The sequence below is a fragment of the Equus asinus genome, chromosome 8, assembly GCF_041296235.1.
Source record: "Equus asinus isolate D_3611 breed Donkey chromosome 8, EquAss-T2T_v2, whole genome shotgun sequence".
Taxonomy (NCBI): Eukaryota; Metazoa; Chordata; class Mammalia; order Perissodactyla; family Equidae; genus Equus; species Equus asinus.
Window position 1 is genome coordinate 69,504,935 of NC_091797.1, and position 16,211 is coordinate 69,521,145.

The following is a 16,211-nucleotide window of genomic DNA, read 5'->3' on the forward strand; positions in this document are numbered from 1 at the left end:
AAGAGCCCAGCCCTATTTGGATTCCAGCTCCTTCCTTCCTACTGCGAGACCTTTGACCTCCTGGTCACATGTGGGCTAGTTCCTAGTTCCTAGTTGAGTCCTAGTTCCAGGCAGGAAAAAAGGGGAAGGATAGTAGATAAAAGGCAAAAATATCCGCTCACTGATATACAAGCTGATTCTGTGCCATTTAGACACATTCCCCAGAAAATTCACTTAAATCTCATTGACCAGATCTCGGTCACGTGCCACTCCTAGTTGCAAGGTCAGGCCCTGGAGGAGAACATTTTAGCTGAACTTGTTCCCGACAGAAGAAATTGTGGTTCTGCTGACGAAGAGGACAAAGAGAATAGACGCTGGCCCAGCAGCCGCAGTGTCTGTACTGCCCGTTTTCCTGGACAAGTTATCCCCACCCCATATCCCCTTCTCCGGAGGCCGGGAGTCTGAAATCAAAGCGCGGGCAGGTTGATTTCTCCTGGAGGATGAAGGCAATCTGCTCCAGGCCTCTCTCCAGCCCCAGTGGCTCCTGGCAATCCCTGGTGTCCTGCAGCTGCGGACGCCCCACTGCCGTCTCTGCTCTGTCTCACGTGGCTTCTCCCTGCGCCTCTCTGAGCCCCTCTAATTTACAAGGACATGGTCGCTGGATTTGGGACCCACTCTAGTGCAGGGTGTTCTCACCTCAAAGTCCTCCCCTCAGTTACATCTGCAAAGACCCTGCTTCCAAATGAGGCCACAGCCGCAGCTCCAGCTGGACGTCCTCAGGGCCACTGTTCCGCTCACACCCTTCTCTCTCCGTCTAGATCAGGGCGCAGCCGCTCGACCTCCAGGCGGCCGTGTAAAGCGGCTCCAGGCCTGTGTAAGGGGCAGACCACTTGGCTCATGCAGTCGCTGCCCTGCAGTGCAGCAGACCCGGCCGCCAGGTTGCCAGGTCCTTCCGAAGGAGCTGGAAGTTCAGACCTTCCCACAAAACTGACCCAGGTTGGTTCCTCAGAGCCGACGAGGCTGGCGGCCGCGGGCAGCGCCCCTGAGCCTTGAGCTCAGCCCCATACCCCTCCTGGTTCCCCCATGTCTCTGCTCTTCTTGCAACATCCAGGCCATCCACATAGACAGGCGCTGGAGGCCACCATCCCAGGGTCCATAACCGCCCCAGGCCTGTCCTCTGCCCCGACCGTCTGCCTTGTGAGCCACCCGCGTGCCCAGCTAGGGTCCCGCCCTGGCTGGGAGCAGCGGGGCTGCGGCCCCCCTCCTCTGGCGCCCGGGATTTGGGAAGTTGTTGGGGGCCACAGGCTGCACAGGAGGTTGCGTTGGCTGTCAGGAGCCCTGGACGAGGCGGCCCAGAGCGCCAGGCCTCAGCTGTGACTGGGCTGTGTGGCGGATGGAGCAAAGCTGAGCCTCAGTTTCTTCATCTGTGAAATGGGACAATACAGTGCTGACCCCAGAGGGCAGCAGGAGGGTTGAAGGACGGAGAGGCGTGGGTGGCTGGCACATCACAGGCACTGCAGAAGCGCAGCTCTCACTGGCCCTCTCCTTGTCCCCCCCCCCAGGGCCTGGACAAGCCCGGTTCTGGCATCAGAACTGTATTGGGCTCCAGCCCTGCTCCCCCGTGGGGGCTTCAGGCAGAAGAGGTGCTCAGCAAGTGCAGGGCACACGAAGAGGCCAGTGGGGCGGGCAGACACGAGATGAGAGTGGGAGGCGGCAGGACAGGTCCCAGGGCCCTGGGAGCCCACCGTGGGGGCTTCCTCTCCTTCTCAGTAAGTCGTGGTGCTCAGGAGTGCAGGCAAGAAGGCAGGACTGTGAGTGAGGGGCGCCGCCCTCGGCCCGGCACAGCCTCGCGGGCTTGGGGAGGCCACCGGGCCAGGGCCTGTGCCTGGTCCGCTTGAGCCAGCCCTTCTCAGTAGCGCTGGGCTGGCGGTGGAAGCCCAGGACGGTGGGAGCACGGACCATCAGACGGAGAACGTGGCGGGAGGCACCTGCTGAGGAGCCACACGCGCTGGGTGAGGCCAGGCCAGGCCTGTAGCTCGGGAGTCGCAGGAGTCCCAGGTGTCCCAGGTGTGGCCAAGGTGGCCGGCCCGCCCCACAGCCCCTGCTCCCTCCATGGTCAGGAGAGGGGGGACTGCTTCCCGCCACGCTGGACACGAGCTCCCGCTGCTCGTCACAGCTGCTCAGTTGGTGGTATCGAGGCTGCGTGACAAATCATCACATGTGGGTGGCTCAGAGCGCACAGATTTGTTCTCTCACGTGCTGGAGGGCAGAAGCCAGAGCGGATCTCCCGGGCTGCAATCCAGGGGTTGCAGGGCCCGCCCTCTGGAGGCTCCGGGAGGATGCTTCCTGCCTCGTCCGGCCTCCGGGGCCTCAGCCGCTCGCTCCAGCCGCATCCCCCCAGCCTCTGCCTGCCGTCATGCGGCCTCCTCTTCTGTGTCAACTCTCTCCCTACCTCCTTGTAAGGACACTTGTGATGGCATTTAGAGCCCCCCTGGATAACCCGGGACTCTCCGTCTCCTGGTCCCTCACTTAATCTCATCTGCAGAGTCCCTTTTACTGTTGAGGCATCGTGTCCACAGCTTCCAGGGCTAGATCCTGATGCCTCTGTGAGCCCCCATTTATCCTACCACACCTGTCCGGGCTAAATAATAGATAGAGACCTTATTTGTTTGTTACTGTAGTGATTTTTCCCCAAAACTATGAATGAGTTGCTGATATTTAGAGATATGAATCTGTACTGCTGCTTTCTCCTGTGTCAAGAAGATCTGGAGCAGTGGACCCTGTGGGGGAGCATGTGTTCACCCATGTGCCCCAGTCCCCACCGCTCCCTAGTGCCTGCCCCCCAGATGCCGAGTGACAATCTCAATTGATCGGGAACTTCTGCTGTCATTTCCTCAGAGCGTGTCAGAAGAAGTGCCTGGGAAACGGGATGCAGACCACTCATCGCAGGTCTGTCTCCCTCCACTGACGTTCTGCTTCCAAACCCCGTGTCCATCCCCGGTGTGAGTTGGAGCTCACATCCACCCTCTGACACAGCATCTCCTCCCCTGTGATGTCTTCCAAATTATCTCTTGTAATTAGAAAAGTGCATTCCCTCAGGTCGTGGGAAAGGAACTTCAAACGATTATTCCATAAAAGCAGAACTGCTGTGGGCACCAGGCGGCCTTTCGCGTAAACGCATGATCTCTTCCAATTATGGTGGCGAGGATGAGTTTGAGGGGGGGGAGGCCGTGCTCAGCCTGACTCTCAGACGGAAACTGCTTTTCCTCTCCAATGTCAGATCGTTGCCTCTGGAACCAAACTCGTTTCACCAGAGGTGTCAACTCGGGCTCTGAGCAAGAGCATCAGAAAGGAGAACATTCTGGAAGGAGTGGGTACCCCTGATGGGCACTCTGTCAGCAGGGCATGGTGAGCCTTTGGGTTTGGAAAGGACCTGTCAGCTGTGTGTACACGTGTACATTTTTGTGTGTGTGTGTGTTTTCAAGATTTTCTACAACAAGCATTTACAGCCTTTTCGATCGGAAGAAATGCTCTTTCTAATTAAAGAAGTAGAAACACAGCATTGCTGGCAGTGACAGAAAGCTAATCTAAACCTTCTGGAAAGTAATTTGGCACCAAGAGCCACAAAAATATCTGTATCTTTGACCCAGTGGTTCAGTCTCGGAAATAAGAAGACAATCCTAAATATGTAGAAAAAACACATAAATAAGTGTGTCAGCATGTGAGAACTGTCAGGCGGATGTTTATGTATCCATCTGATGGAACATTACGTGGTGACTTGAAAGATAAGGAGTAACTATGATTATTGTTGAGTCTTATATGTAATAGCATAGGAGACGCTGTGACAGTAGCTTTGAGCGGGAGCGCAGAGCGCAGGCCTCTCCCCGCCGAGGGCTGAGCAGTGGTGCCGTCCGTGCCTCCTGACCCCTGTCCAAGGGCAATGCCTCCTCCAGGGCCCTGCAGGAGCGCGAGCCAGCGGCACTGGGGACCCGGGTGTGGCCTGGTCGTCGTGGGCTCCTGCCGAGCTGGAGGAGGCTCCTGAGCGCCCGCTGGCAGCTCACATCTTCCAGAGGCGTGAGGCTCCTCTTGGGTGTGAACAGGGGTCCCCCAGACGCCCCCGGTCAGGGCACATTCAATCCTGATGCTGGACAAACTCATTCTTCATGGTCACCGGGTCAGTGCTCATGCCGTGCTGGCTGTGGCCTTCAGCCGCCTGGAAGGGAAGCGACCAGCCAGCACATCTGTCGGCAAGCAGGAGCCCAGGAGAGCCTTCTGCAGCTCGACCCCCCCGGGGCAGAAGGAAAGTGCAGCCGTGAGTCACAGAGGCGCCACATTCCTTCCTCAGGAGCCGTGCCTCCCTCCTTTTCTGGGCGGCAGCTTCCTCTCAGGAGACGGAAGTAATGCTGATAAGTAGTCCTTGGTTAGTGTCCTTGATGGCAAGAAGGAAAGCTGGGGACCTGTATTGGCCCCTCTAAGATGCTTCTTGAAGACAATCTGAAGTTTAGAGGCCGGCCTTGCCCCTTCCTGGCTATGTGGCCGTGGCAAGCCTCAGCGGTCTGCTCTGTGAAATGGGGTGACAAAGGTGCCGGCGTAGAGGGGGACCCTGGGGAATAGAGGAGGCAGCCTGTGTCACGCCCAGCACATGGTGCGGGCAGCGTAGCAGAGGTGAGCGCGCAGACCAGCCTCAGACCTCCACGCACCAGAAGGGTGGGTGACGATGCTAGTTTCCGCTTCTTTGTCTAAAAGTTGTGGGTAGACATTTTGGAGGCTGAGCTGATGCATGCAAGTTTCCCATTGTTCTCAAAATTACATCTGATTCAAGGACGGAAGGCATTGATTCCGCCTGGAGGAGGGAGCAGAGGGTTTCAAACAGGAGAAACTCTGCCTCCACTTTCCTGAAGGAGGCCTGGTGCCTCCGGAAGCCATGTCCACTTGGACACACGACAACCTCCAGCCAGGCCGAGTGCCCGGAGAAGGCCCCAAGCTGGCCATCGATGCAAGGACCGTGCACGTGAGCGTGTCCCGTTTTCAGAGCCCGCCGGCTGCAGGTCATGTCCGAGCGGGTGGTGTGAATGTGGGTCTGTGTATTTCCCAGGCCTCCCCAACACAGCACAGCATGCCGTCTTCCGTGGTTCTGGAGGCCGCGAGTCTAAGATTATGTGTGGGCAGGGCTGTGCTCCCCAGAGGCTCAGGGGAGCATGCTTCCTGCCCTCCCAGCTCCTGGTGGCCCCAGGTGTTCCTGGGCTTGTGGCCGCATCTCTGCCTCCATTGTCATATGGCTTTCATCTCTTCGGGTGTGTTTGTGCCCCAAATCCCCTCTTCTTGTAAGGACTCCAGTCCCTGGATTAGGACTCACCCCCATCCAGGATGACCTCGTCTTAACTACCCACATCTGAAAAGACCCTCTTTCCAATAAGGCTGCACTCGCAGGTCCCGAGAGTCGGGATGGGAGTGTATCTTTTGGGCCCACAATTCAGACATTTCGTTGCCTGCTCCGCACCCCAGCACTAGGTCTCGGGGGGCGCGTGGTGAAGGCAAGGGTTTGGGAGACATGAGGACAAAGCCGCTGCGCTGTGGCTCCAGGAGTCCGTGGCGGGTTCTGTCCTACTCGTTCGGCGGGTGTGGGCCTCGGACCTCGTGGCAGCCCGGCCGTCTTCAGCCTGCGAAGCGTCATTTCCCAGGGATCAAGTACCCCAGCCTCTTTAGAAGGAATTCTTTGTGAGAAGAGATGTGAGCCAATGCTGGGGCTGTGAACAAAGGGGGAAGATGAGAGTCCGGAAGCCCCACGGAGGCACTGATGTGCGGGACTTGCCCTGGAAGCAAAATCATGTGGTCGGTTTCTAATCGGTGGAGCTGATACAGATCTTTCCGGCTCCAGAGAACCGTGATGGGGAACATCAGAGACCCGAGTCAACGATGAAGGACTCGGACAAGCCTCCTGGGACTGGTTCCAGGGAGGCCGGCATCCAGCTGGTCTCATTGGCACGTCCACGCGGTCGATAAAATGTCAGGGTGCAGCCCGCTGTCACTATTGGCAGATTCTGCACTTGCACATCTGCCTGCTCACTCAAATGTGTTTATACCCCAAATCCATATCTCAGTGCTCTCGCGATCATTCAGGGACGTGGCAGAGCCATGAGAGGTCTGAGTTGCCTGCCTTGCAGGTTCCCAGCTGCAAGAGAGGACTTCAGCCCTCTGCGGTCTACAAGTGTCCTTTTCACAGACTATTTAGTGCCTGTTTTTCACATATTTATGCTTTATCTTGGTGATTTAACCGTTTGAACAGCCCCCACGCATAGAGCTGAAGTGCCGTCCAGTCTCCCTGAGCGCAAGAAGGCTGCCACGTGCCGGCAGAGAGAATGCCTGTGATGGCGGGGCTTCATTCTGGAGGTGCAATGGTGCTGTTGGCGTAAGTTCAACATGAATGAATCAACGGTCCACATTCAACGAGGTGACTTTAACACACATAAAACAAGGCGGCGTGTGGATCAGTTGATGACGTTGTGACCAGAGGCTGCAGTAACCTGAGCCTGTGTTCCCGGGAGCAGCGGCCCAGCGTCCACTGATTCCCTGTTTGTGGTGACTTTACAGAAGTGACTACTGCGAATTTCGAGCATTGACTATATTTCCCTGAGAACTGACAGGTGACTGCTGCCCCCGCGTCCCACAGCTGCCCCAGCCGCCCCCCCGGGGTCCCTCATCTCTCAAAACCAGCGTCTGCCTGTGGAGACCTGGCCCTGTGGGTGGGCCAGCGTCGCCTGGATAGCAGCCCAGCCTCACCTCTGGCTGACATGGTCCCGGCCCCGAACTCCAGGGACCCCAGCATCTCCTTCAGAATCCCCGAATTCCCAGGGGCCTTGCTCTCCGCCTTCTCACTCCACGTATGTTATTTAGGACGCTCCCTCTTGATGAGAAAAATCCATCTCTTTAGCCCTTTCCGTAAAAACACGACAAATGTGGAAACACCTTTGCTCAGTGTCTGTGAGCACGTCATGGATTTTATGGAACAACTGTGGTCACAATGAGGCCTTGTCTCCCCGGCTCCCTCCCTCCCCTTCCCTTCAGTGTCATGTCCAGTTTCCTCGGAGCAAACCACCATCTTCCTGCGCCCGGGGCCGTGGCGGGCCCTCCACTGCCGGCCGGAGTGGGTGGTGGAGCCTGGAGTGGGACCCAGCGAGGGCGAGACAGTCTTTCGAGGAGAAGGATGGATGCCTGTGTGTCGTCGAGCGGACAGAGGCCTTAGGAGAGGCGCCGGGGGTCCGGGCCTGGACCAGGACGGAGCTGCCCAAACTCTGCCCATCGCCGTCCTGCGGCCGGGCTCACAGGGAAGGGCCCTGAGCGAGGGTCGGGCATGGGCCTCTGGTCTGCCTCCCCGCCCGGCAGAGCCAGACCCTGGCCAGGTCCTTTCACAACTCAGGTCTCAGTTTCTTCACTTGCAAATGGGGGTCCCACCTCTCCCGTGGGGCTGGACAGAACGTGCCCCTGGCCTTGGTGAGTGCTGGGCAGACATCGACTTAGAAGGAGTCCGTCCCTCCAACAACCATTGACTGGTTGCCTACCATGTGCCACGAACAGGCTAGGCACTGGGGATAAAATGGTGAAAAAAAGATCAACACCTCGTCTTTCAGGGGGAAAGGAGAGAGAGTTGAAAGACCAGATAAATTTTAGGTTTTTATAAATTCTGTGAAGAAAATAAAACAGGGATTGTGAAGGAGTCACTGGGAGCTGCTTTGGATTAGAATCCAGCAAGAGTCTCTGAGGAGGTGACACTGGAGCCAAGACCCCAGTGGCCAGAGGATTCAGGGAAGGACCTTCCAGGAAGAGGGCACAGCACATGCAAAGGCCCTGAGGCAGGAACCTGGCTGGAGTGTTATGCATGAGAGGTGGATCCAGGGTGGGCAGGGGAGGAAGGTGAGGGCCGTGATGAGGAGTTGGAATTCCATTTTAAGTGTGATTGAAAACTGGGGAAGGTTTTAAGCAGGGGAATATCATAATCTAATCTTTTCAGAAGACCGATCTGGCTGCTGCTGGAGAATTGCCTGTAGGGGTTGAGAGAGGGACACCAAGGAAGAGAAAAATCCCAAAGTTTCCATGAGAGAAAGAAAGAAAAGCTCCTCCACAAAAGGGAGAGAGTCCCCGCCATCAGGACTGGCCGTGCCGGCGCCAGGGGGAAAGATGCTGAGCCCGAAGTCTGCACTCACAACTATCTGCTGAATCTGAGAGGAATGAAAATATTTCTAGGTGTCTCAGGGCTCAGAAAATTTGCTTTCCACGCAACCCTTCTGCAGCCTCCTCGGAGAAGAGACTTCAGTCCGAGGAAAAAGACGCCCAAAACCGAAGAGCCTGTGGAATCACAGAGTGCGGAGCCAACCCGGGATCAGGGTGAAGCACCCAAGACTGCGAGAGGCTGGGGCGCGGAGCGAGGGCGGGTGACTCTGCGGGGGACCCCGGGGGCACCTCCTCAGGTTTGCGCCCTGCACCCCTCACCGCTTTGCTGTAGCCCCAGCCCTGCTGCAAGGAACGTGTGCGAGAGGAACCGGGCCCCTCCGGAGCTGAGCTCTGGGGGGCAGTGGTGGAGCACATTCCCTGGGGGTCACTTGTCTGCACAGAGGCTGGTTCTGGTGCTCACCAACCGTGTGACCTCGAGCGTGCCCCTTGACCTCTCTGTGCCTCGGCTTCCTCATCTGCAAAGTGGAGTGATTACAGCACCTGCCTGCTGGGGTTGTGGGGGATGCGTGCGTCCCTATGTCTAAAGGGCTCCTGCTGCCTAAACGTTATTACTATCATCCTTAGAGGTTCAGCCTAAAACCATACAGAAAGTCAAGATCCAAAGCCAGAGTGGACCAAAACACGCACAATTCTGGGAAAATAACGAGGTGTCAGCAGGAGCAGTCGACATCGCCCTGCCACTTGAAAATTCTTCGCCATGTGGCCCACGTTTGATTGGCGATGGCATGCCGCCGTGGACCTTGAGGTCCTGGATGCTTGGCTCCCTGGCGAAGAGCATTTCCATGATCCCAGTGTGGCGCATGTGGACGCCTCCTCACTTCAGAATCCGCCCACAGACGCTTCTTGTGGAGGCGCCCCTGCAGTTACGGAGCAAAATGGAGGTGCTGTAAATCACCTTCCACAATGCAAAAGGGATGGCACAACCGAGCAGGAGACTCGGGGGAGTGTGCTAAGTGCTTTCCTTTTTTTTTTGCAAGTCATCATTTTATCTTTTTTATTGTGGTAAGAACACTCAACATGAGATTTACCTTCTTAGCAAATTTTTAAGTGTACAGCACGTTAATATTGTACAATAATTAGTACAGTAATATTGTTAACTAGGCACAATACGGCCGACCTCTAAGCTCATTCACATAAGTTTAGAGAGAGACATATAACTGAAAAAGTATGTAGACATGAATTTATACTCTCGGGACGGCATCTCCAGGGACTGTGCTGATTTCTCCTCTCACCTGGTTGGGAGCCAACAGACACCAGTGAAAGTTGATACTTCCTGAAATAGAGCCGTGGGTGTTCCTTTGAAGGTCACAAAGGTAACCACCGGAAAAACTAAAAATAATAACATGGCTAAGAAAAGTCAAGAGAAGGAGAGACGGGGTGGGGCCGTAGGTGGAGGTGAAAATGGACTGAACGCCTCATCTTTCATGCTTGGAAGTCAAGAGAAATTGTCTCGGCTGACAAAGCAGAACCAGACCCATAAAATTACCATACGGATGTGCAGTGGACAAAATGAAAAGGACGAAAGCCAGGAAGAATCATTTCCTCGGGAGAGCGGGGCTGCAGGGAGGCAGGAGACGGCGGCGCTGGTGTGAGGCTCCCTGCGTCGTTCGGTTCTCCAGCATGTGCGTGATTTACTTTCACGGGCGAACAAGTGACCGAATGAGCCCAGCCTGGTTCCAGGGCCCGGCCGTGGCAGGCGGAACCCTCTTCTCCGTCCCCCCGATCGCAGCCCAGTGTGGGGCTGGCCGGGGGCAGGACGCCCTCTCTGCGGCTCGGCCCCACCAGCGGGCAGAGGCCCCGTCTCCAGGTTTGGAAGCACATCTGCCTGGGGAGGCGTCTATTTACAGACTTTTCAAATAGAAATGCAAGTGCAGTACACACACTTAAAAATAGCGTGATTATATATATATTTTGCAATATTAAAATAAGAAGTGGAAGTGATTTAGGTGTCATGTAATTTTTCAATTCTACATCTAATGCGTATCCTTCAATCCCACATAAATACCAACAGTAGTTTGCTGTTTAAAATGGAATATTCCAGAAGACTTGGAGGTCCCCGGAGGAGCCCACTGGGCGTGTGGGGGTTGGGGGTTGGGGATTGGTTTCTCCACTGCTGCCTGAAGCTGGGAACTGTTAAAAGATAAATCGAGGTATATTAAAAATGTTAAGTTTATTTGAGCAAAAATCTATTCGAAGTGGGTGGCGCCAGACTGGGAGTGGTTGGTTCGCAGCGCTGGGTGGACGGAGACCCTCACACAGCAGGTGGGAGCGAAGCAGCAGTGACCCACTGGTCGCAGCCTCCAGCCTGGCTGCAGAGGGACCGGCTGCCCTTGGGGTCGCCCTCGCGACCTTGAGGCATGTGCAGCCTAGGTTTGGGTTTGCTGAGCAGGTGCCATTACATCAGAGCCCCTCAGTCTGATGGCACTTGTTTAATTCACTCAACAAACCTGAGGAGGAGGTGACTGTCCCAAGAGAACAACCGGGTCCCCGCGTGGGGCAGTTGATGACGTTGATGGTGGACGTTTCCCGGGTTTGCCCTTACTGGGGCTGGAGGTAGGACCAGCAGCCTCTCTGTGGAGGCGGCTTGGGGACGGGAGCTCCATCCGCCTTTTGCTGGCTTAAACTGCTGCTCCCTGGGCCCACTCCCACAGCCGAGATGCCCCGGAATCTTCCATCCCGGAGGGAGCAGGGGTGCTGTCCTTGCCCGGTGCACACAGCTCTGATCCCCGGTTCCCTCTGGGGTGACGTCTCCAAGCCATGTTCCTCTCCAGGCACAAGTGACCAAATAGAAGAACATTCCAGAGGGACACTCCCTGCACTGCCCTCTCAGGCCCCGACGTGTGCACACACCCTGTCACCCCAGAGATCCCACGGGCTCCTTCCAGCCAATGCCGCCCTGCAGAGGTCACCACAGCCGGCCTGGCGTTGAGCTCTGTGAACAGAGCTGTGGGGCTGTCTTCTTCGGGTCTTGGGGGCTTCTCGATCGTGTGCGGCCTTCCAGACTCAGCCAGGCTGTCACCGATGGCACCAGCTCCTTCCTTGTCACCCCAAAGCAGCGTTGCCTCGTGTGGAGGCACGACTTGTGTAGATTGTAAAGACCGACAATATCGAGGGTTGGTGAGCAGGTGGGGCAGCTGCTTTGCGTTCTTTCAGTTAATTCATTTTTGTTTCTGATTTAAAAAAATTAATAGACTTTACCTTTTAGAGCAGTTTTAGGTTTACAGAAAAGTTGAGCGGAGAGATCAGGGAGCTCCTCACACCTCACATTAGAAGGTGCGTTTGCTACAACGATGAGTCGATATTGATACATTATTAACATCTAAAGTCTGCGCTTGACGCCAGGGCTCAGTGTCGGTGTTGGACACTCCGTGGGTGTGGTCAGTGGACAGTGGCGTGTGTCCACCATGACAGCATCATCCAGAGTGGCGTCACAGCACTGGAAGCCCTCTCTCCCTGCCTGCTCGTCCCCCCATCCCCTGGCAACCACGGATCCCTTTCCTGCCCCCACAGCTGTGCTTTTCCCCCACACCCTGGAACTGGGATCCTCAGCGTGTGGGGAATTTGCTGAGTTTACACCTGAAAGAAAGGGGCTGTCAGGGGAGGCCAAGGGGGTGGGAGGAGCGGTGGGTCCTGGGATCTGCCTGACCACCCTCTTTTCTCCTCCCGCCAGGCCTCGCCAAGCCCATCGGTCTGGTGGAGGGGCCGGGGGGCCTGGGCCAGGGTGGCATGGCAGCCACACTGCGTGACGACAGCCAGGACACAGAAAGCAAGTTTGAGGAATACGGATACAACGCTCAGCTCAGCGACCGCATCTCCCTGGACAGGACCATCCCTGACTACAGGCCCCAAAAGTGAGTGTCTTTGCCCACAGGTGCTGCCAGGCAGCCCAAGGTCCCATCCAGCCCGCCAGCGGGCCGTGGGCCCCCGACACTGACATCCAGCTGTGCGGCTCGCCGTGTGGGCAGAACGAGGGGTCACCCAGGGCATCTCCACCTCAGGTCCGGTTTCTCTGCTTGGCTGTGGGCGTCTTCAGGGGCAGCCACAGGGCGAGGCCACCCAGCCCCTCTGACAGACGTGTGCAGGTCTGAGGAAGCCCCACTGCGTGTGCTGTTGCTGACACTCAAGGTGCTGCCACTAACACAAGCGACACAAGTGACACAGATAGTGGCACGAGTGACGCAGGCTCGAAGCCTCAGGCTGTGCTGGCCGCTCATCCTCCTTGCTTCTGGTTCAGCAGCTGCCATGGGGGTGGAGACTGTTAGAGCGCGTGGGGCGCATCTCAGAGGCATCTGTCGTCCCTGATGGTGTCCCAGAGCCCCGTCCCACCTGCCCCGAAGCTGAGGGGGTTGGGTCGTGCTCCTGGGCTGTGGCCTCGCCTTATGGTCGGACACTCAGGACTGAGACCTGGTCTCTGGTCACCGCGTCCCGTTTGAAAGCTCATGAGGGACCTTGGCAGAGACAGACTTGAACAAGATGCCACCTTAGGGGCGTCGCTACTTTAGTGAAGTTCAGTCCGCACGGTGTCTGGGCCCCGGGACAAATGCGGGAACTCAGCCCGCTGCTCCTTCCTGGTGGAGATCAGGGCCCTGCTGCATGCGGAGCCCAGCCTGGAGGAAACTTGAAGGGAGGGCCGGGGGCCCTGGGGGAGGCGTCCTTTTAGCTCCTGGCTCTGCCGTTCATGGGCCGAGGGGACGGGACGCCCCAAAACAGGGCTCTGGAGGCAGCACTGGCAGCCAGGGCCCGGGCCGTGCAGAGTGAGCGCTGGGGCCTGGGGCACAGCGGCTCCAGGTCTGCGTCCTAGCCGGTGGCCCGCTTCACCTGTCCCATAGATGCGCCACGGGAACTGACGTCAGGTGCACCCCTGGACAGCCTGAGCCACACATTGCGGGGTTACTGCCCGGCTCTCCTGCTTCCCTTGTGACTTCACCCCAGAGAAATCCCTCTTCCGACCCCTTAGACATGGAGCGGAGGCCCGGGCACAGATGCTCGCAGGCCCTGGCCACACCTCATGTGTGACAATGCTATTTTATTTTCATGATTACCACGGTTTTGGCACAAGTAACTCCAACTTTCCATTTGCAGTGGTCAAGATCCCTTTTTGAATAAAAAATGTGTGTAGGTGTGAAACTGGCCAGTTTGAAGAAACATGCCAAGTAAATAATAATGCAGGTGGTGTCTTGATGTGGCAATGGTCACGGACACAGGGCTTGAACGACGCAGGTTTGGGAAGTGGCCAGCTGTACATTGCCCCAGTCTGTGCTTTGAGAGCGTGTGTGTGGGTGTGCTGCGCTTATGTGAGTGCACATGTGTGCATGTGTGTGCATGTTTGTGTGTGAGTGCATACGTGTGTGTGTGTGCACACCAGTGTGTCGATTTCTGAATGCTCCCGTGTGCCCTGACTTTTGGAGGATGAGCTGAGCAGGTCGCCCTCGGGGTCAGCCCAGCGCTGGCCTCGAGCAGCATGCCCGACTTGGGGCGTCCAGGCAGTGTGCTGTGTCTGGAGGGCCCTGTGCATGTGAGGAATTGGCTCACAGGACGCGCAGGACTCAGCAGGGCTGCCGTACTCCTGGCGTGCTGTGTCATTGTGGGAGGACATGGACCAACGTCTGCAGAGGGAGGAGCGCAGGGCAGGGTGGAGAGGCCAGTGGCCCCTCCCAGGGGTCACACAGATGTGCCTGATTCTCCCAGCCACGTGCATGACAGCACGAGTGAGGCACTGCAACCGGGGGCCACCTGAGCCCTGGTGTCCAGAGTGTTACTGGCTGAGTGTTCGTCTCCTGTACCCCTGGAGGTCAAGCAGACGCACGGTGGCTGGAGGCCCCGCCATAAACTGCAGCACAGACTGTGCAGCCGGCCCAGGCTCCTGGGTGAACCAGACACTCTTATGAGGCAGAAAGTCCTGGGGTCCCAGCGCCGGGTGTGGCCGAGCCAGAGCAGCGGCTGCCGGGGTCTCTACCCCCATGGGGCGGCTCCTGCCCCACCTGCTCCTCCTGTGGCTCCGGGACTCAGCGGTGCTCCCCTCCCACCTGCTCCCTGCACCCCCTTCCTCTGCAGGCCCCCGAGTGAGGGCACGGCCCACCCTCCACAGGGATCCCATCACAAGCACTGTGATGGGCACACGGAGCCCCCTTCCCCTAACTGCTGTTGATTTCCACGCAGACCCCTGCACAGAAATGCGCAGTGGCAGAAGTTGCAAACAATGAGAGAGTTCTGTTTTCCTCGAATCTCAACATTCCTGGGAACACCTGTGCCTGGTGGGTGGGGGGAGCTGTTCCCTGGGGTCTCCCTGTGGTGTCGCCAGTCCCTCAAGCATCAGCCTTCTCTCCTCAGAGATGAAATCTTCCTTAAACCTCAGTCCTCCCACAGGAATCCCCCTTACTGCTGACCTTGCTGGTGGCTAAGCTGGTAACACATGAAACCCAGTTAAAAATGGCTCAAGCGCAGAAGTGAATTTGTTGGCTTGGGCAACTGAAGGACAGGGTTTCAGGCATGGCTTGATCTAGGGGATGATGCTGTCAGCCATCAGCTCTGCCCGCCTTCCAGTTGGCTCCTATTTCCATCAGGATCCCAGCAGGAAATCAATGACATCCTCAAGTGGGATGTGGGCAGAACCCAGGAAACCCACAAGGGATGTTGAGGCTGCTCAATAGATCAGAACCTCCTTGTGACTGGCGTTCTACAGCGGGGGTCAGAAAACCTTTTCTGAAAGGGCAGTGTGTAAAATAAACCCGCTGATCTCCTTTATTCTCTCGACACTACCACACTCACAGCGTTCGGACACCAGAGGCGTGGGGTTTCCCCCAGGAACCAATTCTCTGACGCCAGCTGGGTGTCCACAGTTCCGTCAGTTCCGACACCGTCTGCCTGGAGTCAGCACAGACCCCACAGGTAGGGGCTCCTCCCACAGGCCGGCCCCCTTCAGACGCCAAGCCAGTCGCAAGTCCAGGTTATCCCTAGTACTTCTGACTGACGGGGCATAAACCTGGGCCCACGACCTGTCCTCAGATCCACCATTTGTTAGAACAGCTCACAGAACTCGGGGAGACACTCACTCACAGTTACCAGCTTATTAAAGGACCTGATAAAGAGTGCAGAAGAGACAGACAAGGAGGCACAGGGGGAGGTCTGGGAGGGTCCCGAGCGCGGGAGCTTCTGTCCCATGGAGTTGGGGTGCGCCACCCTGCTGGCACGTGAGCACGTTCGTGAACCCGGAAACTCTCCAAATCCCGTACTTTAGAGATTTTTGCGGCGGCTTCATCTTGTCGGCATGACAGGGCCACTGACTCCACTCCCAGCCCCTCCCGCTCCTGGGGCTGAACCCTCCAGCTCCCAGTCCTGGCGTGGTCTTTCTGGGGACCAGCCCCCTCCACCAGCCCACCCAGAGTCGCCTCATGAGAACAAGAGGGCCCCCAGCACCTGGGAACATCCGCAGTGCCCAGGAGCTCCGCGTGTGAGCTCCTGCCGTGCTGGTCCCTCGGGAGATTACGAGGGCCCTCAGGCTCCGTGTCGGGAACCGGGGCAGCGACCAGTGTGTATTTCTCCCCATTGCTCAGGCCAGACAGCAGGCACTGTAGCCTCCGGGCCACGTTGGGAGCAGCCACAGGGCAGCGTGTGCGTGGACGGGTGTGGCTGTGGCCCAACTGCACTCATCTGCAGAAACAGGAGGCAGGATCCAGCCTGCGCCCTCGTCTGCTGAACCCTGCTCTGCAGCACAAATTTCCTTCCAGAATCTCACCTTCCTCATGTACTCCAGGGCGCAGATTGTGCTTCCAAAGACGGAGGCAGCGATCTCTTCTAGAACCTTCCCCCCATCAGGAGGTGGAGCCTGCGTCCGTCCCCTGGCAGCGGGCTGGGCTTTTGTGGCGGGTCATCGATGGAGGAGGGCAGAGGTGAAGCTGTGGGCCTCTGCCCTGCCCAGCCCGGCGCTGGCCCTGCCCTGTGAGCTGCCACGTGAGCCGTCTGCTGTCCTGAAGCCCCACCCGGTGAGGAAGCTCAGACACGTC

General features: G+C 57.4%; 1 protein-coding gene across 4 annotated transcripts in view; it reads left to right on the forward strand.

Moving 5' to 3' along the window:
- The window catches only part of GALNT9 (polypeptide N-acetylgalactosaminyltransferase 9), a 106,532-nt gene that overhangs the window by 21,220 nt on the left and 69,101 nt on the right, over positions 1 to 16,211 (forward strand). For all 4 annotated transcript variants that reach the window (XR_006531766.2, XR_001401311.3, XM_014861101.3 and 1 more), the window contains exon 2: positions 11,879 to 12,059. Coding sequence is in view for 2 of the 4 variants with exons in the window: in XM_014861101.3 (XP_014716587.2) it covers positions 11,879 to 12,059 (181 nt within the window). In the remaining 2 variants the exon portion in view is untranslated. The remainder of the gene's footprint in view (positions 1 to 11,878; positions 12,060 to 16,211) is intronic.